Below are 25,175 nucleotides of genomic sequence, written 5' to 3' on the forward strand. Positions count from 1 at the left end.
TATTCTTCCAGTTGTTCTTTGAATTCCTTGAAGACAGATATACAGTGCATTCGAAAAGTATTCAGACCCCTTGACTTTTTCCACATTTTGTTATGTTACAGCCTTATTCTAAAATTGATAAAATATTATTTTCCTTCATCAATCTACACACAATATCCCATAATGACAAAGTGAAAACAGGTGTTTAGATATTTTTGCTAATTTATATATATATAAAAAAATATAAATACCTTATTTAAATAAGAATTCAGACCCTTTGCTATGAGATTTGAAATTGAGCTCAAGCACATCCTTTTTCCAATGATCATCCTTGAGATGTTTCTATAACTTGATTGGAGTCCACCTGTGGTAAATTCAATTGATTGGACATGATTTAGAAAGGCACACACCTGTCTATATAAGGTCCCACAGATGACAGTGCATTTCAGAACAAAAACCAAGCCATGAGGTCGAAGGAATTGTCCGTAGAGCTCCAATTGTGTTGAGGCACAATGTTACCAAAAAATTCCTGCAGCATTGGAACCACCAAGACTCTTCCTAGAGCTGGCCGCCTGGCCAAACTCAGCAATCGGGGGAGAAGGGCCTTGGTCAGGGAGGTGACCAAGAACCTGATGGTCACTCTGACAGAGCTCCAGAGTTCCTCTGTGGAGAAGGGAGAACCTTCCAGTAGAACAACCACTCTCTTCAGCACTCCACCATCAGGTCTTTATGATAGTGTCCAGACAGATGCCACTCCTCAGTAAAAGGCACATGGAGTTTGTCAAAGGTACCTAAACGACTCTCGGACCATGAGAAACAAGATTCTCTGGTCTGATGAAGCCAAGATTGAACTCTTTGGCCTGAATGCCAAGCATCACGTCTGGAGAAAACCTTGCACCACCCCTACGGTGAAGCATGGTGTTGGCAGCATCATGCTGTGGGGATGTTTTTCAGCGGCAGGGACTGGGAGACTAGTCAGGATCAAGGGAAAGATGAACGGAGCAAAGTACAGAGAGATCCTTGATGAAAACCTGCTCCAGAGCGCTCAGGACCTCAGACTGGGGCGAAGGTTCACCTTCCAACAGGACAATGACCCTAAGCACACAGCCAAGACAACACAGGAGTGGCTTCAGGACAAGTCTCTGAATGTTATTGAGTGGCCCAGACAGACCCCGGACTTTAAATCAACCTAATATCTGGAGAGACCTGAAAATAGCTGTGCAGCGACACTCCTCTTCCAACCCGACAGAGCTTGAGAGAATCTGCAGAGAAGAATAGGAGAAACTCCCCAAATACAGATGTGTCAAGCTTGTAGTGTCATACCCAAGAAGACTCAAAGCTGTAATCGCTGGCAAAGGTGCTTGAACAAAGTACTGAGCAAAGGGTCTGAATAGTTATGTAAATGTTATATTTCAGTTTTAAAATTTTGCAAATTTGCAAACATTTCTAAAAACCTGTTATTGCTTTGTCATTATGGGGTATTGTGATTAGGACTTATTATTTTTTAATCCATTTTAGAATAAGGCTGTAACATAACAAAATGTGGAAAAAGTAAAGGGGTCTGAATACTTTCCAAATGCACTGTATATGTGGGTCGAGGCTGGATGTGTGTCTCCAAGATACCATTGGTTGTCTCTCACTTTCCTCCTCTAAGTGGTGACTGAAGGAGCATGTTGAGACATGATATGGTATAGAGTAGGTGACTGCATGTGTGTGTGGGAAGATGTGACACAAGTGAGTATGTGTGTGTGTGTGTAAGGTGAGGGCATGAGAGTGTGGCGAGGCTCAGTGTTTCTGATTCCCATCATCCTACAAAGCGTTTGGGGGCAATCAAAACGAAGTTTATTGGTCTCTTACACAGTTTAGCAGATGTTGTAGAGGGTGCAGCAAAATGCTGATGTTACTAGCTCTGAACAATGCAGTAAAATGTCAACTGTACACAATAATAGAAAATTATACAAATCAAGAAATGTCGGAACGAATCCAATTAACAACCAAATAGCACTGTAACAGTAATGAAATGGTAAATAATGTTTTGTGTCATTTTGGACCACCGCCATTTCTCACATAATTCATTTTGCTGACACAAACAGATCCCTCCTTGTCTAGCGTATTTAGTTTTGTCAACATATGGAAAGTTTACAGACAAATTAGCTGTTCCCATCAGGCCTGTTGTGAAATTTTTTATCCAACATGTAGGCTACTTTACTTGCATAAAACGGTTGGATGGAAACCTGGTTACAAACATGAAGTTTGTTAACAATTCCAAGAGGCATGAGGGGAAAATTCTACCTTATCCCGTCCTACAGCCTAGGCTATTTTCCTATCCAGTCCAAATCCCACTTATACCCAAAATCCTGACTCCTGTCTCACATGAACATTCCTAACTTTATTCTGTAATCCATAGGTTGCATTATCAAAACACCTCTCTTGCCTATGCATGTCAAGATACCTCTGTAACATTTCCCTGCTACTCTGCGCGGTCTCATACTTGCTTAGAGCTTCAGGAGAGAATGTGTGATCAACAAATGGTATGAGAGTTTTTAAAACTGAGTTGGTATTTAAACTATTTCCACTCCCCGTTATTCATTAGCTGATCTGCTATCTGTATAGAAGAGGAGAGATATTCTGTCATTCGTTGAAGGAGGTTATCTAGCAAGCTTAGCAACTTTGGTCATTTGGCTTTTGTTATACAGTTACAAAGTGTTTATGATTCGACAACATTTTGTGTGTCCTGGAGCGCTCTCTGTGTTTTAAATGCTTCAAATGCTCCCGGGACTCTAGGGATAAATCTGAATTATTCCCGGTATTGAAACTTGGTCTATGCTGGAGATGCCAAATCTCTTCTTAGGGAGAAATATTGTGCTGATGGTTTGCTATGGTAACTTTCACTTAGCAACATTGTAACATTCAACGAGACAGAGAGCAAGACAACGTGAGGTGATGAACCCTGAGGGAGAATGTGCTAGGCTCCCTTGTGCTTTCTGCTGTATATAATTAAATCATGAGCACCAAATGGCATTTGAAAAGTGTTACTTTCCTGATCCTGACAACTCTATACAAGTCCATACTGTATAATGCACAATGAGTCTGAATGGACATCCACTGTGTGCCGGGGTGACTCACCAGACGGTCGGTGTGTGGTAGGGGAGGAGCGTGGGGCTCTGGCCCTCGCCTCGGAGGCTGTGTCTGGGGTGGTGGTGGCTAAGGGCCATGGGGTGACCCTGGGCCTGGTTCTGGGTCTCACTCTCCTCTCCTGGGACCGGCCGGTGCCACTGGCTCCTAGCCTTCTTCAGCCAGCGCCCTCCCAGACCCCACTTCTCCAGGTAAACCCGACACAACTCATAGTTCATGGCCGAGTAGTAGAGGAAGTCCAGGGCTAGCAGCACCATGACGAAGAAGCCATAGATCCACACTCCTACCAGGGCTGTGTAGTTACTATAGAAAACAGATAGGTGAAGAGAGAGACGGAGTGAGAATGGCGTGAAATATAATTCAAAATATTTTTATGTTGCATTTCAAGCATATTTTTTTGTAATTTGATATTACGGTAAAGGAAGTGCTTTACTGAGATGTAAAGGGGACTCTCATAGCCTATCCATTTTAATAACTTCATCGCTCTTCAATATTTTGTCCCAGTATTCAACACCAACACATTTAATGTATTTCACGCCATAAGGATTTATGTGGTGCATTAAACCATTTGCGGGATTCACTCTCCAATCCATAAATCGCTGCAAGGTAAAAATGAGTGCAAATAGTTTCCAATTACACTCTACCTCCACGAACAGCGTTATGAATGAGACTTGTAATAAATGTCTCAAGGATGTGTTAGTAAGATGATGATTTTACGGAGCAGAGCTGTGCATTAAAAATGGGACTACCCAGGAAGATACTACCCATTCCTATTACAATGCAAAACTCCAAAGTCGACTTAAAATGATCATTCTGACCAAGAAAGACAGATGAGAGAGGATATTACGGCCAAAGTGAGGTTTATCATATGGAGGGAACACCAAAGCTTGATGATTAGTTGATTATTATCAGCTGTGTAGTGCTAGGGTAAAAACCAAAACGTGCCCCCCTTGGGGTCCCGAAGTCCGAGTTTGGGAAACCCTGGTCTAATGCATAACATGGTGACCAAATATCTCCTTGGATGGTGTTGTAGATATTTCACAACACCAGGAATAATAACCCCACCATGGTCACTAGCTTTGCAACTGCACTCAAACAAACCCAAATAAAACTCCTGTTTACCTTGTCTCACTTCCCTCGCCGGGCCTGTGTGACATATAGCTGACTGTTTGCATAGCTTAGCAGTCTATGGTGATGTGTAAATCTGTCTGTTTAAGGGCAGTGGGGCCATTCAGGAGTGTATTTAAGTGAACCTAGAGTAAGCAAAGGGGACTGTTTGGACAGCTGTCTGTGTGGAGAGATTGATGAGAGCAGACTCACCACACAGCAACAACAAATGTTAGACAACGTTAAACAAGGCAAATTTCCTAATGCATACACATGAAGTCATCACCTGCTAATACCAGTACATGGTCCAATCATAAGCTACAATAATAGAATAACTCATGCTCCTAACAGTAGACAGAATGCTCAGAGTCTCAGACCCAGAGCCATTGCCAGTTTAACCTGGGGCCAGTGGTAAATATCACCACTTCAGCTGTGCAGTCCAGAGCGGAGGAGGATGAAATGGCCTCCCATTATGTTATCAGCCACTAGATGAAATATCCTGACCTGCCAGAGGGGCTGTGTAACTGGCCATAGAGAGCACCCGCTGAGAGGGTATTAGAGGAGAGAAAGAAAGAGTGCGCGAGAGAGAGCACTCTATGTTTCTGTTTGTCAGGAAGTACTTTTACTGAGCTTCTTCACACTCTGGGAGGTCATTCCTGCCTGTCTGTTCTCTTACTGAGCTCCTTCACACTCTGGGAGGTCATTCCTGCCTGTCTGTTCTCTTACTGAGCTCCTTCCCAGTCTGGGAGGTCATTCCTGCCTGTCTGTTCTCTTACTGAGCTCCTTCACACTCTGGGAGGTCATTCCTGCCTGTCTGTTCTCTTACTGAGCTCCTTCACACTCTGGGAGGTCATTCCTGCCTGTCTGTTCTCTTACTGAGCTCCTTCACACTCTGGGAGGTCATTCCTGCCTGTCTGTTCTCTTACTGAGCTCCTTCACACTCTGGGAGGTCATTCCTGCCTGTCTGTTCTCTTACTGAGCTCCTTCACACTCTGGGAGGTCATTCCTGCCTGTCTGTTCTCTTACTGAGCTCCTTCACACTCTGGGAGGTCATTCCTGCCTGTCTGTTCTCTTACTGAGCTTCTTCACACTCTGGGAGGTCATTCCTGCCTGTCTGTTCTCTTACTGAGCTCCTTCACACTCTGGGAGGTCATTCCTGCCTGTCTGTTCTCTTACTGAGTTTCTTCACACTCTGGGAGGTCATTCCTCCCTGTCTCTTCTCTTACTGATCTCTTCTCTTACTGATCTCTTCTCTTACTGATCTCTTCTCTTACTGATCTCTTCTCTTACTGATCTCTTCTCTTACTGATCTCTTCTCTTACTGATCTCTTCTCTTACTGATCTCTAACCGGTTGCTGCAGACGGAGCTGTTGGCTACATAGAGAAAGATTTCTATTTAAGTCTGTCATAGTACGGTGTAGTATAGTGTAGTGCAGTGTAGTAGTGTAGTGCATTGCAGTGTAGTCAAATCAAATGTAATGTGTCACATGCGCCAAATACAACGGGTGTAGACTTTACTGTGAAACGCTTGCTTACGAGCCCTTCCCAACAATGCAGTTAAAAATAATAATAAAAAGAAAAATTGTAATACAAGAGGAATAAAGTACACAATAATGAAGCTATGTTCAGGGAGTACCAGTACCAGATCAATCTGCAGGGGTATGAAGTATTTGAGGTAGATATGTACTTGAAGGCAGGGTAATGTACCTAGGCATCAGGATAGATTATAATAAGAGTAAAATAAAGAACAGAGTAGCAGCCGCAGCAAATGATCAGTGTAAAAGTGTGTAAGTATGTGTGTGTGTGTGTGTGTGTGTGTGTGTGTGTGTGTGTGTGTGTGTGTGTGTGTGTGTGTGTGTGTGTGTGTGTGTGTGTGTGTGTGTGTGTGTGTGTGTGTGTGTGTGTGTGTGTGTGTGTGTGTGAGCGTGTATATAGTGTGTGTAATGTATATAGTATTGTGAGTGTGCATAGAGTCAGTGCAAGATAGAGTCAGTGCAAATAGTCTGGCTAACCATGTAATTAACTATTTAGCATTCTTATGGCTTGGGGATAGATGCAGTCTCGGAGTCTGTTGGTCCGAGAGCCGATGTTCCGGTACCGTTTGCCGGACGGTAGCAGAGTGAACAGTCTATGGCTTGGGTGGCTGGAGCAATTTTTCACAACTGTGCAGGTGTGTGTGGACCATGTTAAGTCCTTAGTGATGTGGACATCAAGGAACTTGAAGCCCTCGACCCGCTCCACTACAGCCCTGTCGATGTGGATGGAGGCCTGGTCTCTGCTCTTTCTCCTGTAGTCCACAATCAGCTTCTTGGTCTTACCGACATTTGTAGTGTAGTGCAGTATTATAGTATACTATAGAATATTATACTATAGTACAGTATAGTAAGATACAGTACACTAAAGCACTTTATTAAACTTTTCTGAGAGATGGCATCAGCAGGCAGCCCACCCACTCACTCAGTAACAAAGCATCAGCTCTTCACTGCTGTGGTTCTGATTCTCTCTGTAGGTGTAGATCAATGTCAATGTGCCCTTTGAGCACCAGTCAAATGGTGTCAATGAGTGGGATATTGTCAAGGGAGCTAACAGCGTATCAATCACTAACATTTGTAAAGGCCAGGGCTTTTTTCTCTGTGGAAATGTCTCAATTGTGAGTGAGAAGCTAATGGCTGTTTCCTTGCGGATAACTTTTTCTATGTTCTTAAGGTATCCGCTCGACCTAATGTAAGTAGCCTAGCATTTTATAATAACAGTACACTGTATAATAGAATCAAAATAATTAGCATACTAACAGACAAGGAACAGTACCACTCCATATATACACTGCCAAAACCTGAATAGGACTCACTTGTGTTTGAAGCCGTCTGTGGTGGTGGTGAGGTTGACCTGCATGACCGTCTGGAACTCAGTCTCCTTACAGCAGTACTTGAAGGCTGTGTTGTTGTGGTGACAGCAGAACATGTAGGTCTTGTTGTCAGAGAGACGAGGGCAGTGGAAACCAAAGTGGTAGCGCCCCTTGTGGTCGGAATATGGTTCACACACTCTGAAATTAGCTGATAGAGCTGTGGAAGAGAGAGAGAGAGAGAGAGCGAGAGAGAGAGAGAGAGAGACAGAGAGAGACAGAGAGAGTGAGAGAGAGTGAGAGAGAGTGAGAGTGAGAGAGAGACAGAGAGAGTGAGAGAGAGTGAGAGAGAGTGAGAGAGAGTGAGAGAGAGTGAGAGAGAGTGAGAGAGAGTGAGAGTGAGAGCGAGAGCGAGAGAGAGAGAGAGAGAGAGAGAGAGAGAGAGAGAGAGAGAGAGAGAGAGAGTGAGAGTGAGTGAGAGCAAGAGAGAGAGTCTAATACTGTAGTCTTCTTGGAAAGCACTTACACTTTGTGAGGTAAAATATTTTTCTGAATTGTTTTACAAATCTGATAAATGGATTATAATGATTGGGAACATCATGATTCAGCTTGTTGTTATTTCAATTACGTTGCAAATGATGGAAAACCAAACAGAAATCAACAGACATTTACTAATCTCTGTAGAAGGATTATAAATTTGAAGGATTGAGTCAACCAGAGAGGTGTTTCTCTTTGATGGGAGTCATGGAAACATAATTTGGCAGACTGGACTCATGTAGATGATCACCAATTACCAATCTGTCATTGTAACAGACCAGAGATAATGATCAAGGCCGTATCATATGTCATTGTGGACCAAGACAAAACCACTTGTTAGACAGACACCGTCACAACCGCATCTTTTCATATTTTATTACCGTTAATAACACAACATAATATAATAACAGGTAAAAGCGTCCCCCATACCATAGCTGGGGAAAGCTCTTCTAGCATTAGGGAATGAGTGCTGCCTGCACTAGCAATGACAGAGGACGAGAACTGTAACAAGATCATGTCTTTGTATCTTCCTCTTAATGATGGGGGGGGGGGTAATTATATATTTCTGCTGCTGATGGTAAAGGTATTATCTAATCCTATGCAGTCCAAGCAGGAACAGATTGGTCATTTGAAAGGGGAGAACACTCAGATCTAATGAGCTTGGCTTATTGCCTCACTCTAGGCCGGCTGACTGAATGGCTGACTGACTGGCTGGCTGGATAGCTAGAATTGACTTCCCGCCGACTCTCTCTAATTGTCAAGCTTTTGCGTCCATGCTGAACAGGGAAGTAGAATGAGGAGTGAGGAAGCTGTAATGAAGCCTTACTCCAGAGGTTAAAAGTCAGAGATTGATTTGAGAGACAGAGAAATTGGCTCTTTATTCTACCTTGTATCTTTGCTAGGAAATAAGAGAAATTTGATTGTATTTGATGAGAAAAGGAAAACTTCATCTTGAGGTTTAATAGTATGCAGACTCTCACAAAAGTGTGTGCACTCAAACACACTCACAGCAGTACATTGTCTTCTATCTCATTACCCTTCTTTATCTGTGAAATAACCTCTCACAAATAGATATATGCCACTTAAGCTTCTGAAATACAATTTTTGTCAGCACTCAAATCAGGAATTCATATACTGTACTGAACTGATAGAAAAGAGGAGCTGGCAGATGTCACAGAAAAATATAGATGTCATTTGTGTACATTTTCAGGGACAATTTCTCAAACCTGTACAGGCCAGACCTGTAACTGTATACTGCAAGATAAAAGTAAATGTGATGATGATATATAAATCAAACCAGTGACTTCTAAATGGTCAAACATCCATCCCAAACTGACATTGGAAAGATAGCTTTTATTTATTCAAAAATATTCCCATCTAACTCCGCCTCTGGTATTCTGATCCTATAGCTAATCTCATAATTGACAGGATATAAAGGAGGGGTCAGCGGTAATAGCAGGGTGAATTGGCAATAAGGAAGCAGAGCAGCTCGGGATCAGAAGTGGACCATAAAGTCCTCTAATGATGCAAGACTTAAAGAGTTAGGGAGAGGAGAGGCAGACCAGGGGGAAGGCAGTCTCAGTCTTATTAGAGGGAAAACAGCTGGATCTGGTTAGGGAATCATCGTAAACGTTGCCATGTTGTTAATTACATTAACACCTTTACAATTTTAGCAAGCAGTTTGGCTCTATTGTTACGTTTACAACCTCAACTTGTGAGCTGAAAAACAAAAGAACAAGATAAAGTTTGTAGGTTACCGACAGAGTTTCACAAATGCAGTAATCAACATTGATGTTTTACCATGCAGAATACTGTTCCTGAGACAGCCATACACCAGCCTTGCTTGCCAGACTCACAGGCAACTATGGGAAAAGACTACACACTTAAACACAATCACTGTGACGGAGCTGGCCATACCCTGTGCACAACAAGAGGTTCAAATAATAACTGGACTGATAAAAATGGTCAGAATTCAATAAATATTTATTAGGCTACAAAACAAATGTTTTTAAAGAGGTTAAAACCCAGACCATGCTAAAAGGTTATTAAAACAAAAACTTTTCCTGCAGAAAATATAGCAAGTCTACCTCTTCCAAGCATTTTTTCCCACTGTTCAAATAGACCACCTTTCAAGACACAAACCAACACACCTGAAAACACTGAAATTGACAAGACAAACTACTGAAATGTTGAGGATGAAGTTGATGTTAAATGTACAAATATGTAATGGCTTGAATAATGTCCGTTTTGGGCCCAATTAACACACAAGTAACAAAATCACACATTTAAAAAAGGTGAAAGTGAAGATACATTGAATGCAATAAAATGCCATCTTCACGCATGCACGCACGCACGCACACACACACACACACACACAATAACAAAGAGGTGTATAAAACCGCACTGACCTGCGGTGGACAGCAGGAGGAAGATGACCGTCAGGACATTGAAGGACTGCCGGCTGGTGACAGTCATCTTCGGGTCCTCATATAGGACAGAGGACAGGAGGGGAGATTCTCTGCTTTAGCTGTACCAGGACATCATCTGCTCTCTGACCCAAACAATCACATTGCTGCTGCTGTCCGGTGAGCAACCTGGACGCAACAAGAGAACCAATGAATCACTTAATTAGATTAAATGTATGTATAAAGCCTGTTGTGGAAGAACTATATCAACAGCTGTCGAAAAAGGGCTACAGAATCTTTGGATCAAATAACATAAATCTAACCACAGGTTATTTTCTCTGATTGGACAATTGCACCTTGCAGCATTCACCATGGACCAAAACGATTTGAAAAAGTGTTTCTCACCCTTCTAATAGTTGTGATAAATAGGAGCGCTTGTGTTGGTAAATGTGGGACTCTCTCACCTAGTGATAAATCATACAAAGTGAGAAGAGGACCCTGTCTGGCTACAGAGGTGTTCTCGATGAGTCTGCTTGTAGTGATGCATCACAGCAGTTCATGGAGGAAATCTCTCGTTTAAATACTGAGTGTCCCCGCGAGGCCTGTGTCGTGGCTGCCATTAGCATCGCACCACTCTATCAAACCTGTCCAACATCCGTACACTGTGGCTTAGTGAGATAAATGACTTAGGAGGCACACTTTGTGAGGATTGAGGACTGTTTCTGCTCTTGGACAAGTTTTTGCCTCTTGTTTATGCTTAAATTAAGGATGAAGTGCAATTGGTCACTGTGTGTTCCTGTGGATTAGATGTTCATCTGAGATTGTGAAATTTAAAACCACAGACTTTGTCATCAAACACTCTGAATAACCATGAAGGGTTTTAGTTTATACAAAAGTTAGTGTGACAATCTCCTCTTGCTCGTCTGAGATACAGATACAGAAACACTCATCAGCAGTGTAGCTACATCTGTCAGAGCTAGGAGGAATCCTACATCTCCCAGGGGGAAGAGGAGAAAGCCTGGTGAGGCTGGTTCCTGCTTCATAACGTTGACGATGCAGAAAATGTGGATGTCTGTCTGCTGAGGCTGTTGGTCTCTATCACTCTGTGTGATTTCTGTCAATCTACCCATACCTGGTCCTGTTTGGTGCAGTATATCTAGCCCTGGCCTGTATGTCCCTGACAAGAAAGGGGCAATAGGTACTGTTGGAACACAACCAAAGCCAGATGGCCGCCATACTGTATAGTGCAGTATGGAGAGAATAGTGTTTGTGCCATTACAGTATAGCGGGGCTTTTTCAGTTTTTGTCTTTAATAGCTCTTTCCTCCTCAGGGAGGTAGTCAGAGAGTCTCTCTAGACTGAGCTTGTTAGGGCAGCCTTTCCTTTCCTCTGCCTTCGAGAGAGAGAGAGAGAGAGAGAGAGAGAGAGAGAGAGAGAGAGAGAGAGAGAGAGAGAGAGAGAGCGAGAGAGAGAGAGAGAGAGAGAGAGAGAGAGAGAGAGAGAGCGAGAGCGAGAGAGAGAGAGAGAGAGAGAGAGGATGAAGGTATCGTGTTCTGTCAGACAACATGTGACTCGTGGCCAGGGATTCCCATCCTCTGAAAGATCCTCCTCCCTCCTCCCCAGGCTGCCTTTCACAGGGTTTTACATGAATTCTGCCTTTTGAATCTTTTTTTAAAATGTGGAATCTCCCCTTTGTGTCATCGGCTGTCCTATTTAAGTCTACATGGTGTAAACAGACATTTATTCTGATAAACAAAGAATCTGATGTGGAGACAGAAGGTTTACATAATGAGCTTAATGTAAGTGAAGCAGAACCCCTATTCCCAACACACACACAGAATATAATCTCCGGAGTTGAACACATGTACTGCACATGTGAACAGACATGTTACACAGATGAATGGGCAGCAGGCTGTTTGCAGCATGTTAAAGACTGTCCTAAGATGTAACGCAAAATGACAGAATATTCTAGCCAGTCTTTCTAAAAACAACAACAAAAACTGAACAAATATTATGCAATGTAAGCATAAGGAGCAGCACAAATTAAGGAGCAGGCAGAACACCATATTCAATCTATTACAGTATTATGCACAAATTGCAATTTTTTCTGGGCTGGACAGAGAATCAAACAGGAGCAGGACATGTTACCAATTACTCCTGCATGCTGTCATGGTTCCACCTGTCACCAGAGGGTGACAGAGACCGTCCTAGAGACATTTACGACACTCAGCTGTGTCCTATTTAGAGGTGTGTTTTCTGTTGTCTTTTGCTGAAGCTTGAATTATGTGCCGGGTTCGTTTGTCTCTTGAGTGAGTTTATTCGAGACTTAGTGTTTGTTGTTTTCCCAGTGATCCTTCCATTACCATTTCTCAGTAAAGTATTATGTTTATCCTTAATCGCTGATTCCTTGTCTGGTCTCTTCTCTGCACCTGGGTCCAACCTCACCATGTCACAGCAAGCTTCAGCCTACAACACAGAACGAGCAGAGATCACCCAGATCAAGAATGTTGTAAACCACCAAGGAGCACAGCAAGAACAACTCCTCCAGATATCAGAAACCCTCCGGGCGCTTACCAACTCCCTCCACAGTCCAACCCCAACCCAGGAGGAGCCAATGCCCAAGTCTCATCGCCCAGTGCTACAGGTGTCTCCGTAGTTCCTCCAGGGAACCTGCACCGGGAACCCAAGATCCCAGCCCCCGAGCGGTATGACGACCACCTGGGAGAATGCAAGGGGGTCCTCACCCAGTGCTCTCTGGTGTTCGAGCTACAGGCATCCTCGTTCCACACCAATCGGGCCATGAATAACTACATAATCGCTCTACTCTCAGGCAAGGCCCTGGCATGGGCTACGGCGGTGTGGGAACAGCAGCCACCATCCTGCAGCTCCATATTAGCTTTCACTGCAGAGCTTCGACCACCCAGTCGGAGGACGAGAAGTGGCCAGCCGACTGTTCAACATCCGCCAAGGGGCCAGACCAGTGGCTGACTTCGCCATTGAGTTCTGCACCCTTGCCGCCCAGAGTGGGTGGAATACGGAGGCACTGGTCACCGCTTTCCACCAGGGGTTGTCTAACTCGATCAAGGATGAACTGGCCTCTCGGGAACTGGGAGAGGACCTCGAGTCTCTGATAACGCTGGAAATCAGGATCAACAACCACCTTTGAGAACGTGTGAGACAGCACTTTTTTGACACTATCCTGGTTTCCTGAGCATCCCAAGCCCCCCGAACCCAGCATTGAGGAGCCCATGCAGCTGGGACACACACGTCTGAGCCCACAGGAGCGTGACAGGCGCATGCGCGAAAGCTGCTGACTCTACTGCGACGGTCCCGGCCATCTCCATGCTACATGCCCAGAACTGACGGGAAATTCCAGGGCTCGCCAGGACAAGGGGAGACCCTGACGAGCTGTGCAGTTACCCCCGGCTACCCAGTCACCGTCTGTCACTACCTGCAACCCTCCACTGGGACAACCGTCAGCACCAGATTCAAGCTTTTGTGGACTCCGAGGCCGCAGATAATTTCATTGATCAATACTTCGCCAGAGAATTACAAATCCCCTGCGTGAAATGTCCCATCCCTCTGCAGATTCAAGCCCTCGATAGATGCCCCATAGGCTCCGGCCAGGTGGAATATCAGACCAAGCCCATTCTACGGAAGGTAGGGGTGAATCACTCTTAGTTCTCTTTTGATCACTGCTCCTGAGAACCCCCTTATCCTAGGGTACCCCTGGCTAGCGCTACGTAACCCACTACTCTCCTGGTCCATGGGACACCTACTAGACTGGGGTAAGAACTGCCAGACTAAATGTCTAAGAGCCCCAACTAGAACCTCGCTGTGCCCCCCTGCATACATTGAAGACCAGGACTTCTCCGCTCTCCCTACCGAATACTTTGACCTCCGGGAGGCCTTCAGTAAGAGGCAAGCCGCCACCCTCCCTCCTCATCGTCCATACGACTGTGCAATAGAACTCCTACCCGGCTCCAACCGTCCCCAGGGCTGAATTTACTCCCCCTCAATCCCTGAAGCTGCAGTCATTGACAATTACATCCGGGAGTCGCTGGAGGCAGGTTTCATTTGCTCCTCAACATCCCCAGCTGGTACAGGTTTCTTCTTGGTGGGAAAGAAATATGGAGGTCTGTGTCCCTGCATAGGCTATGTAGGAGGGCTGAACAGGATCATGATTAAGAACCGTTACCCCCTACCCCTGATGTGCGTCACCTTGGAGCTGGCCCAGGGGGCCCAATTCTTCACCAAACTTGACCTCCGCAAAGCTTACAATCTAGTGAAAATCAGGGAGGGAGATTAATGGAAAACTGCCTTTAACACCCCTAGTGGCCACTATGAGTATTTAGTCATGCCATTCGGATTATCAAACTCACCGGCAGTCTTCCAAGCATTGGCCAATGACACTCTTAGCGATATGTTGAATCGGGTAGTCTTTGTTTACCTCGACAACATCATGATCTTCTCCAAGATCCTTCCAGAACACATTCTGCACATCCGCAGTCCTGAGACGCCTTCTGCAGAGTAAACTATACGTCAAGATTGAGAAGTATGAGTTCAATGTATCCCATGTCTCTTTCCTGGGCTACATTATCTCTACTGCCAGCATCCAAATGGACCCTGTTAAGGTTAGGGCGGTCACTGACTGACCCTGTCCCGCCTCACTCAAACAAGTCCAGCGGTTCCTTGGGTTTGCCAATATTTACACGCGTTTTATACGGAACTTTGGTGCGGTGATAACGCCTCTCACGGCCCTAAACCGCAAGTCCCAGACCCGTTTTGGCTGGACTCCCGAGGCTGACAGGGCATTCATGGAGCTCAAGGGACTTTTCACCTCTGGACCCATCCTCATTCATCCTGATGCTACTCATCCTTTTGTAGTAGAGGTGTATGCCTCGGACACTGGAGCAGGGGCTGTCCTTTCACAGCGGAACGACGGGGACAAGAGAATGCACCCATGTGCCTTTCTTTCCAAGCGGTTCTCGCCAGCAGAAGGCAACCATGATGTAGGCAACCGGGAGCTCTTGGCAGTCAAGTGGGGTCTTGAGGGGTGGAGACACTGGTTAGAGGGGGCACCTCATCCTTTCATGATCTGGACGGACCATAAGAACTTGGTCTCCATTCAAGAAGCCAGGAGGTTGAACGCTTGCCAGGCAAGGTGGGCTCTGTTTTTCAACAGGTTCAACTTCACTCTAGCCTATCGCCCGGGATCCAAGAATCAGAAAGCAGATGCCCTGTCCCGACACGATGTCTCTAACGAGGAGAGGGGACTCCGAGCCCATCATCCCCAGCTCCCGCATTGTGGCTCCTGTGTTATGACAAGCCCAGACCCAAGAACCTGACGCTGGCGGGGTCCCACTAACAGACTTTATGATCCGCGATCAGCCCATTCTCAAGTGTTACAATGGAGACACTCCTCTAAATTAACTGGGCATCCAGGGGTTAATCTGGTGGCCCAACATGATTGAGGATGTGAGATCCTTTGTTGCGGCCTGTTTCACCTGTGCCTAAAGCAAGTCATGACAGCTCCAACCTCTGCCCATCCCCAGCCGGCCCTGGTCCCACCTGTCCGTAGACTTTATCACAGGGTTACCTCCATCCCAAGGTCTTATCACTATCCTGGTGGTTGTTGATCTATTCTCCAAGGCAGCCCATTTCATTGCCTTACCCAAGTTGCCCTCAGCAAAGGAGACTGCTGATCTCATGATTGCCCATGTCTTTTGACGACACGGATTTCCCCAGGACATTATTTCGGATTGTGGGCCCCAGTTCATCGCGCGGTGTTCGAAAGCCTCCTGCTCAATGTGGGGGGAGGTAGTGAGTCTCTCCTCGGGGTTCCATCCACAGTCGAATGGGCAAACGGAGCGGGCCAACCAGGAGCTGGAGAAGTTCCTCCGCTGTTTCGTCTCCACACATGCCAGCAACTGGAGCAAGTTCCTTATCTGGACGGAGTATGCTCACATCCCACTACCGGTCGCCGTTCGAGTGTCAGTTCGGGTACGCCCCCTCCCCTGTTTCCTGATCAAGAGGCCGAAGCGGGGGTGCCATCAGCCGAGGCGTTCATCCTCCTTGCTCCTCTCATCTGCCCGACACCAACACCAGGCAAACCGGCACCGAAGGCCTTTTCGGCTCCTCTGACTGGGTCAACAAGTGTGGCTGTCCACCCGTGATCTTCCCTTAAGGTGGACTCGTGGAAGCTCGCTCCACGCTACATAAGCCCATTCAAGATCCTGAGTCGCATCAACCCGGTCACCTATCATCTCCAGCTTCCCAGGTCTATGAGGGTTTGTCCATCCTTCCATGCCTCTCGTCTCAAGCTGGTAAGGACCAGTCCCTTCTCTCCCCCCACACCTGCCCCCTCGACTTGTCGATGGTCGCCCGACCTACACTGTCCAGTGTCTGTTGGAGGCAGTACCTGGTGGCCTGAGAGGGCTACAGCCCCGAAGAGCGGGCGTGGGTGCCTGCCCAGTACATCCTGGATCCGGGACTCGTTCGGGACTTCAACCAACTATGTGGTGGTTGCCCTGGCTCCGCGGCTGGATCCGCTCCTAGAAGGGAAGATACTGTCATGGTTCCACCTGTCACCAGAGGGCGGCAGAGACCATCCTAGAGTCATTAACAACACTCAGGTGTGTCCTATTTACTTATTATGATTTCCCTGTTAAAAAAGGTGTGTTTTCTGTTGTCCTTTGCTGAAGCTTGATTTATGTGCTGGTTGCATTTGTCTCCTGAGTGAGTTTTCGAGACATAATGTTTGTTTTTCCCAGTGTTACTGTGATCCTTCCATTACCATTTCTCAGTGAAGTATTATCCTTAACTGCTGATTCCTCGTCTGATCTATTCCCTGCACCTGGGTCCAATCTCACCATGTCACACATGCACTATGAAGTCTGCATTACTACCAGACAGGAGAACCAGGTCTGTCAGTCGGTTGATAAGAAACTACTGAAAGTTTCGGTCTGTTTGCAAATTACGACGAGATAGAGAGAAAGACACACTCTTATTGCATTCTTACGCTGTCTTGTTTTTAATCCAACATTTGCTTCCAGCCAGTAACACATTTTGCTTTCTAAAAATGCTGTTTTGTTTGCTCTTGAGTTTGTTCATCTAATGAGTTTGCATCTTTTGTGGGGCTAGACAGAATATTGCCTTCTGGATATAGATTTCTATTTAATTTATTGTTGATTGGCTGTTCAGCTGTTAAATCCAAGGAAATGGCTTCAACCCCTTTGACCCATTTACCGTATTGTCAGCCTAGGAACTGCAGGATGTAGGGCATCACTGATTCACCTGTATTTGTCTCGTTGAAATGCCTACATGGAGCGCTAGCCTTGATGTCTCCTCATTTCCTATAGCCATACAAATAGCCTTTTTGGTTGCAAGCCCTCTGTCTATCCATCCTAATGTACAATACTACTGTGCCAATCTGTCCCCCGAGACACAAGAGGAGTGAGTTTGTGGGGAAATAAGATTAGCTGTCCGAACACAGGAGATTGAGCATTCCGGTCAGCTATCGTCTCCAGGCATCAGTTCCCATTCCTGGTCTCACTGATGGTCTGATTGATGCTCTTTATGAATTCATATCCGAATGAATTGGATTTTATTCCAGTTTTATGACTTTAGAGTTTCAGCTAGAGACTGTGCTGTGGTCCGTTATGAGCCAACATTTGATAGCTGTAGTAACGCTGGGATCTAATGACTGTAATTGACACACAAGCCTCGACAGCAGATCATGATCAAATAGCTTAACGGGGACCATCCGGTGCTGTGCTTTCATGCTCTGGTCTTTGTGTGTGTGTGTGTGTGTGTGTGTGTGTGTGTGTGTGTGTGTGTGTGTGTGTGTGTGTGTGTGTGTGTGTGTGTGTGTGTGTGTGTGTGTGTGTGTGTGTGTGTGTGTGTGTGTGTGTGTAGAAATGTATAAGACTCTTTCCTTTGTAGAGGTGGCATTATTTTATGAAGTATATCCTTCCTTTGGCATGAGTGCATTTTGTTGTCCAGTTTAAATTGCCATGCTTGAAATATCAAAAGCACAAAATCCCCCCTCCAAATTCGAGGTGCCTTGTGTACATCATACCTGCTGTTCCCATAGTGACGGCTCTGAAGAGGATTTAGTTCTGTCCTTTTTCTAAAAAGATTAAAATCCTCAAAATAAACATAAGACAGTAGGGTGCACATGTAAGTGGACTTGCGGCTTGAGGTTGCCTGGGAAACCTTCTCTCACAAAAGAGACGGGGGGAAGAGTGGTTATTGCTCTATCTCGTGAGTAATTAGCGTCTGTGGTAGTGAACAGGAAATTCAAAAAAAATAAAACAACACGGCAGGGTTACCATGCCAGGGAGCGTGGTGTGTTTGTGGTGAGTGTGGCCCATACTACTTTAATGGGTTGCTGTATTATGTGCCTGCCTGCATGGGAGGATTGTTTTTGGCTTGTAATTAAAGCTAGAATCCTTAGTTGCTACATACATTTTTTGGACTTATACATGAATTATATATACTAATTGACTCTTGAAGAATATAACTTATAAATGCCTCATGCGCTTAGTTTAACTGTCCCACCACATCAGAACCCCAAATATATGTAAACAATATATGTAAACAAAGTGAACTATAATTTTGATATAATGGATACCTTACATTTCTCCAGGCCCATCCCTCAGCTATTCACTAAAACACAGGCAGGGTGTCCACTCTATTATTGTTTCAATTAAGGATTACAGTTTTAAGTTGACAAAATCAGAGGAAGCAGCACTGTAATCAAACTCAATTCAGCTGGAGGCCTGTTGAGATGTGTCTGTAGGGAGAAAACGCTGCCCCTCCCCCATCCCACACACTGCTCGTTCTTCTCCCGTCAGAATCCTCAAGGACAGATATGAAAAGTGGGTTTCTTTTATTTGGAAAGGCTAGAAGTGGGGCAATTGTGGTGATATTCTTTCCAAAGGCTTCAAAACAACTATTTCGAGCCTGAACGCATATGGGATGAAATAATATTGTCACATCGCTAATTAATATTTTCTATGTCTTAGAATATCTCAATATCTCAAATCTGTGGCAACTGTAGCAATATGCATTTGGCACTAACATATTTGAAGTTTCCTCATTTCTTTGACTAAACCGATATTGTGAAGCTTGACTTCTCATTGAATATGGATTGATAATGGCAAGTTGAAAGTGATGGAAATAGGATACAGACATAACTTGATTAAGACGTATCCACATGCATGAACCATTCAAAGGCATATATTAGTAACATGTAAAAGCCACCCAGCGGTTTTAAGCAGAGCTGATCTCAATACTCTCTGGGCCAACTTAGAATTAAACTGACGATGATGTCCTTTTGGTGCCAAGCTCACTCAGTAATACAAATATACAAGTAGCCGAGAGATTTTCTAATGAACCTGCCACTGGAGTTTAACAAATTGATTTCATTATACAATCAAGGCCCTCAAAATAAATTGTGGATTGGAATTTATTAGAACCCCTATCATATTGCACGTTTTTCTCTGTTGCTCTCTACTATCTACAAAGCCCATGCTTCCCAGAGGATATAAAATACTAGAGGATATAAAATACTATGGTCCACTTCTCTATGAGAGAGCGAGAGCGAGAGCGAGAGAGAGAGAGAGAGAGAGAGAGAGAGCAAAATCAGCCAAATTGAATGAGACTAAGTGGAGTATGATCAACACAAAGGAAGCAGCTGCCTGTATTGCCACCAGTCAGCTAGTCAACACTCATGTCTGGCTGCCTGTATTTTTTTGTATTGTTGTGGGTGGCTTTAAAGATGCAGTCCGGCACCTACAAATTTGTAACATATTGTACAAATTGGAATTTGTAACATATCCTACCCCAAAAATATACATTATATGAAATGGATGACATAGTATACCATTTTCGGGGACCCATTTTGGCTCGTGAGCGCTACTTTCAAAACTACTGGCTGAAATTATACAAAATCTTAGAAGCATCGCTTTTAATGGAAACACAGAGGAAGTTTTAAGTATGAATATCTTGTTAGAATTATGTCTCGTTAGAATGAAAGATTTCACTGAGCACCAAAATGTGTTGTAGATTAGATGTACCCACACTAAGCCATTCTCATAACAGCATGGTTGTCTACTGAGATGTTCATTGAGAGTGTTGATGTAATAAATCATTAGGGAATGATTAAGATCATCCAGTCGTTATGGATGATTCTTATTTTCATTCATGTTGCATTAATGTCTCTATGTTGGATTCCATATTTGAAATTCCTATCTGGCTATTTGTCCATGAGGTTATTGGGCTAGGAGTATATTTAGAGGCTAGGGTCAGAGGATGATGTGGTGGCAGTCCAAGAGAAATTAGTTCAGCCCAAAGCACAGTGTCAGAGAATCCAAACAAACAGTCTGGTTGTGTCTGGGAGATACTGTCTTGTCTGCCCATATCAAAGATCACATACAGGGATAGGACATCTCTCTGGAGGATATTTTTCTGGGTACCCATAGCCTTAGTCCTGCTGTTGTGGTTGTCAGACTACTTGCCCAAACTATAAATACTGTAACTGAATTTAACAATAAACATATTGACTGAGATGAATGACTTGACATCAATCTCCCTTAATCTACAGGATCGGTGTCCCTATACCGGGACTGTTGAGCTAACATGCGCTAATGTGATTAGCATGACAGTTGTAAATAACAGCAAACTTTCCAGGACATAGACATGTCTTATATGGGCAGAAAGCTTAAGAGTATCAAGTCCCTAACAAGCCCCCAAAGGGTACTACATCCTGTTATCAGAAGTGTATGTAGAGGAGTGTTGGGTTTGGCACAGCAGATAACCCTCCTTAAACCAAGATACAGAGACACCGCAGAAGATATACACCCAGAGAGCTCAGACTCCACCAGGTCACAGAGGTCACTGGGCAAAGGTCACACACATGCTTCTGGGAATCACTCTTGCTCTGAGAGAATGCAATATCCACTTTCTATCACTCTACTCTGGGTTTCAAACACTAATGGTGTTTTGGCAGGTGGTTTATATGGACTGTTAAACACCAAAAAGTGGAGAGTTGAGGTGAGCTCTTCCAGCTAGAGCCTGTTTCCAGAGATTGTCATGTGAAGTGTTGGGTGGCTGGGCCTTTACTGAGGAATCCCACCTCGTTACTGAGCCTGTCTGTCCTCTTAACCCTGTTGTGTACGTTTCATGTTAATTAATTCTGTGTTCCTGGTCCAAAATGACCACCCCATTATAGCTGATTATAAATCCATAATAATACATATATTATCACCTAATGTTATGTTAGATCTTTTTATCAACTAAAGTTCTTGCGAACATTACACGTTTTGAACTTCTATTTGTTATTTCATGGCCTGTAGGCCTCATTGACCTGAGCTCATACAACTCGTTTTTGAGTAAAAAAAGTATGGATAAGTATGCATAATGCATGGATGATTTTGACTATAACAAATACTCAGATTAAATATATTGTGCTATTTATCACAGACTACTTTGTGTCAAAGTTTAACAAGGACTCTCCTCCTCACCAGTGTCATGATCAAAGATATGATCAATAGCCTCAAATACAGTATATAATTTGGTCATTGTGCTGCCACAGAATGAATTGTGAGCAAGAACTCAAAAAAGCTTTATATACCAGAGCTGTGAGAAAAGTTCTATATATTATTGAAACAATGTTGCAATTGTTTGTGAGAATGTCAACAGGTGTGGTTCCCATTGGGGAAAAAATTATATTGGGAAAGGTTCCCGTGGGGGTTGCCATGGAAGCCAAGAAGGGGAGTGAGGTGTGTGTGTGTCTGTGTGCTCAAACACACATGCATGTGGGGGTCTGGGAGAGGAAGTGTGTCCATCTGATGAATGGGCATGAGCCTGAACTCAATTTTATACCCTAATTGTAGACTCACCCATTCATTTCTAATGACCGGTAATTTTAAATAAAGCACCCAAAATGTAATGAAAATCATCTAAATGTATTTTGTGTGTTCAGATGCCCTGTGTGGACAAAGTCATGGAACCTTATGACAATCAGATTACATTAACTACATTTTTCAGAGAAAGAACTTGTAAATCAGTCCAATTCGACCGGAACACAGCAGGAGGGTTAATGACCAGAGACACAGCCACAGAGCCTTCAGAAAGTTTTCATACCCTTTGACTTATTCAACATTTTGTTGTGTTACAGACTGAATTCAAAATGGATTGAATATATTTTGAATATATTTTCTCACCCATCTACACACATTACCCAACAATAACACAGTTAAAACATGTTTTTTGAAATGTTTCCAAATTTATTGCAAATGAAATACAGAAATATCTCACTTATACACCCCTGAGTCAACACATGTTAGAATACCCTTTGGCAGCGATTACAGCTGTGAGTCTTATGGATAAGTCTCTAAGAGCTTTGCTTCCCTGGAATGTGCAATATTTGCCCATGATTCTTTTCAAAATTCTTCAAGCTCTGTCAAATTGGTTGTTGATCATTGCTAGACAACCATTTCCAAGTCTTGCCATAGATTTTCAAGCAGATATAAGTCAAAACTGTAACTCAGCCACCCAGGAACATTCACTGTCTTCTCGGTAAGCAACTCCAGTGTACTGTAGGTTTGGCCTTCTGTTTTAGGTTATTGTCCTGCTGAAAGGTGATCTCATCTCCCAGTGTCTGGTGGAAAGCAGGCTGAACCAGGTTTTGCTCTAGGATTTGTTCTTAGCTCCATTCTGTTTATTTTTTATCCTGAAAAACTCCCCAGTCCTTAACGAATACAAGCATACCCATAGCATGATGCAGCTAACACTATGCTTGAAAATATGGAGAGTGGTACTCAGTAACGTGTTGTACTGGATTTGACCCAAACATAACACTTTGTATTCAGGACAAAAAGTGTATTGCTTTGCCACATTTTTTGCAGTATTGTTGCAAACAAGATGGATGTTTTGGAATATTTTTTATTCTGTACAAGCTTCCTTCTTTTCACTCTGTCATTTAGGTTAGTGTTGTGCAGTAACTACAATGTTGTTGATCCATCCCCAGTTTTCTCCTATCACAGCCATTAAATTCTGTAACTGTTTTAGTCACCATTGGCCTCATGGTGAAATCCCTGAGCAGTTTCCTTCCTCTCCGGCAACTGAGTTAGGAAGGACGCCTGTTTCTTTGTAGTGACTGGGTGTATTGATACACCATCCTAATGTAATTAATAACTTCACCATACTCAAAGGGATATTCCATGTTTGTTTTTTACCCATCTTCCAATAGGTGCCCTTCTTTGCGAGGCATTTGAAAACCTCCCTGGTCTTTGTGGTTGAATCTGTGTTTGAAATTCACTGCTCAACTGAGGAACCTTACAGATAATTGTATGTGTGGGGTACAGAGATGAGGTAGTCATTCAAAAATCATGTTAAACACTATTATTGCAGACAGTGATTCCATGCAACTTATGTGACTTGTTAAACAAATGTTGTCTCCTGAACCTAGTTAGGCTTGCCATAACAAAGGGGTTGAATACTTATTGACTGAAGACATTTCAGCTTTTCATTTTTTATTCATTTGTAAAAATAAATAAATTGAAAATCATAATTCCACTTTGACATGGGGTACTGTGTGTAGGCAAATGACCAAAAATATCAATTTAATCAATTTTAAATTCAGGCTGTAAGACAACAAAATGTGGAAAAAGTCAAGGGATGTGAATACTTTCTGAAGGCACTGTAGTTCACCTTCTCAGTCAAGGTGAGGTGATGGAACTTTATAGAAAAGTAACGTACTGTGATTTTTTTAAACTTCTGACACCATATATTAATAAGAAGATGGGACAACATAGTGTTAGCCTGAGGAACGTATTTAGTAAGATAAACCGGATATACTCTCAGAGCATTATAGATACTGTAGTTCATCATGCTACAGTGATGAAGCACACTGACCCATTCCATTCTGGCATGCTCTCTAAACAAAAATTGATATCATTATAACTAAAATTCTGTCCCTTCTCAAATATACACTTGGCTCTCCAACCCTGTTCCTTTTTCTCCAACCGTAATCTAGCGTACCTGATTTCAATAATTAACTAGTTGATAAGCTGAATCAGGTTAGTTACAACTGGGGTTGGAGTGAAAACCTACAGGATGGTAGCTCTCCATGAACATGGTTGGAGAGCCCTGCACTAGGCACTTAGATATTAGCTGAATTCCATTGTGATTACTTTTTGCATGATTTCATACAAAATGGGTATGAGATCTCATCGTTGTGGGGTAAAACCTCAAATCTTATTACATGAACATTTTGTGAATATGGCTGATTGAAATAGTAGAATACACGAGGTGCAATGTTGAAACTTGGTTGTGCATCAGCAGTTTTCCTCTTGTTATATGTCACACACTGACAGTCACTCAATTAGGCCATGTCAGTAAAACAATTTTTGATTGGTAAATGAGTCTAGACAACTATCTAAACTTCTAGTAATCATGGCTGAATTACCGACCTGGGCACGCAGGGCACGTGCTCAGGGGCCCTGACCACCAAGGGGCCCCCATTGATGTTGTTAGTTTCTCTCACTCAGATATCATATTAACATAGCATAAGTCCTGGCAAAATGTGTAGAATTGCAGGATGTACTTTTAAAACTGTAAAAAAAAAAGTGCTGAGTTAATGTGGCTTACTGTGTAGCGGTTAACTGTTTAGCTAATAGGCTAAGTGTTTGTGGCAATTTTAGATTTTTTTTGTTGCTGTTCTCAGACAGTATTTTTGAGTTTTTAAATTGTATAGAAATGCAGTAAATGAGCTTCAACTTTCTTTAAGAACAATTCAAGCAACAATTATGGATGATAATGCTCCGAAGGTGTATCAGGGGGAGTTGGAATATGCAAAAAACACATTTCCAATTCACACATGCATATTAATTCACACTTGTAAATGTGCGAAATAGGACAAATATAAGCACCCACCAAATTATTCGTATTATTATTCATATTACTATTATTAACGGTGGGGAAGATGGCTCATTATAATACTGTCTGTTCCAGATATCAGGAGTCATAAATAACAGATCTTATAATGAATCACATTCCCTCGATCATTATCCCAGACAACAAGGCCAATACACACAACTACAGTCATTACTACAGACATTACTACAACAGAAATATCAAATGTTCTGTTTAATGCACAGACGT

The 25,175-nt window shown here is 43.5% G+C and overlaps 1 protein-coding gene across 1 annotated transcript in view; it reads right to left on the bottom strand.

Annotated features, from left to right (window-relative positions):
- The window catches only part of shisal1a (shisa like 1a), a 38,140-nt gene that overhangs the window by 7,622 nt on the left and 5,343 nt on the right, over positions 1-25,175 (bottom strand). Inside the window, exons 2-4 of the mRNA XM_038998674.1 lie at positions 10,009-10,194; positions 7,070-7,283; positions 3,106-3,417 (exon numbers count right to left, since the gene is read on the bottom strand). Coding sequence (XP_038854602.1) covers positions 3,106-3,417; positions 7,070-7,283; positions 10,009-10,075 — 593 coding nt within the window. The 5' untranslated portion in view covers positions 10,076-10,194. The remainder of the gene's footprint in view (positions 1-3,105; positions 3,418-7,069; positions 7,284-10,008; positions 10,195-25,175) is intronic.

Source organism: Salvelinus namaycush, chromosome 8, assembly GCF_016432855.1.
Source record: "Salvelinus namaycush isolate Seneca chromosome 8, SaNama_1.0, whole genome shotgun sequence".
Classification (NCBI taxonomy): domain Eukaryota; kingdom Metazoa; phylum Chordata; class Actinopteri; order Salmoniformes; family Salmonidae; genus Salvelinus; species Salvelinus namaycush.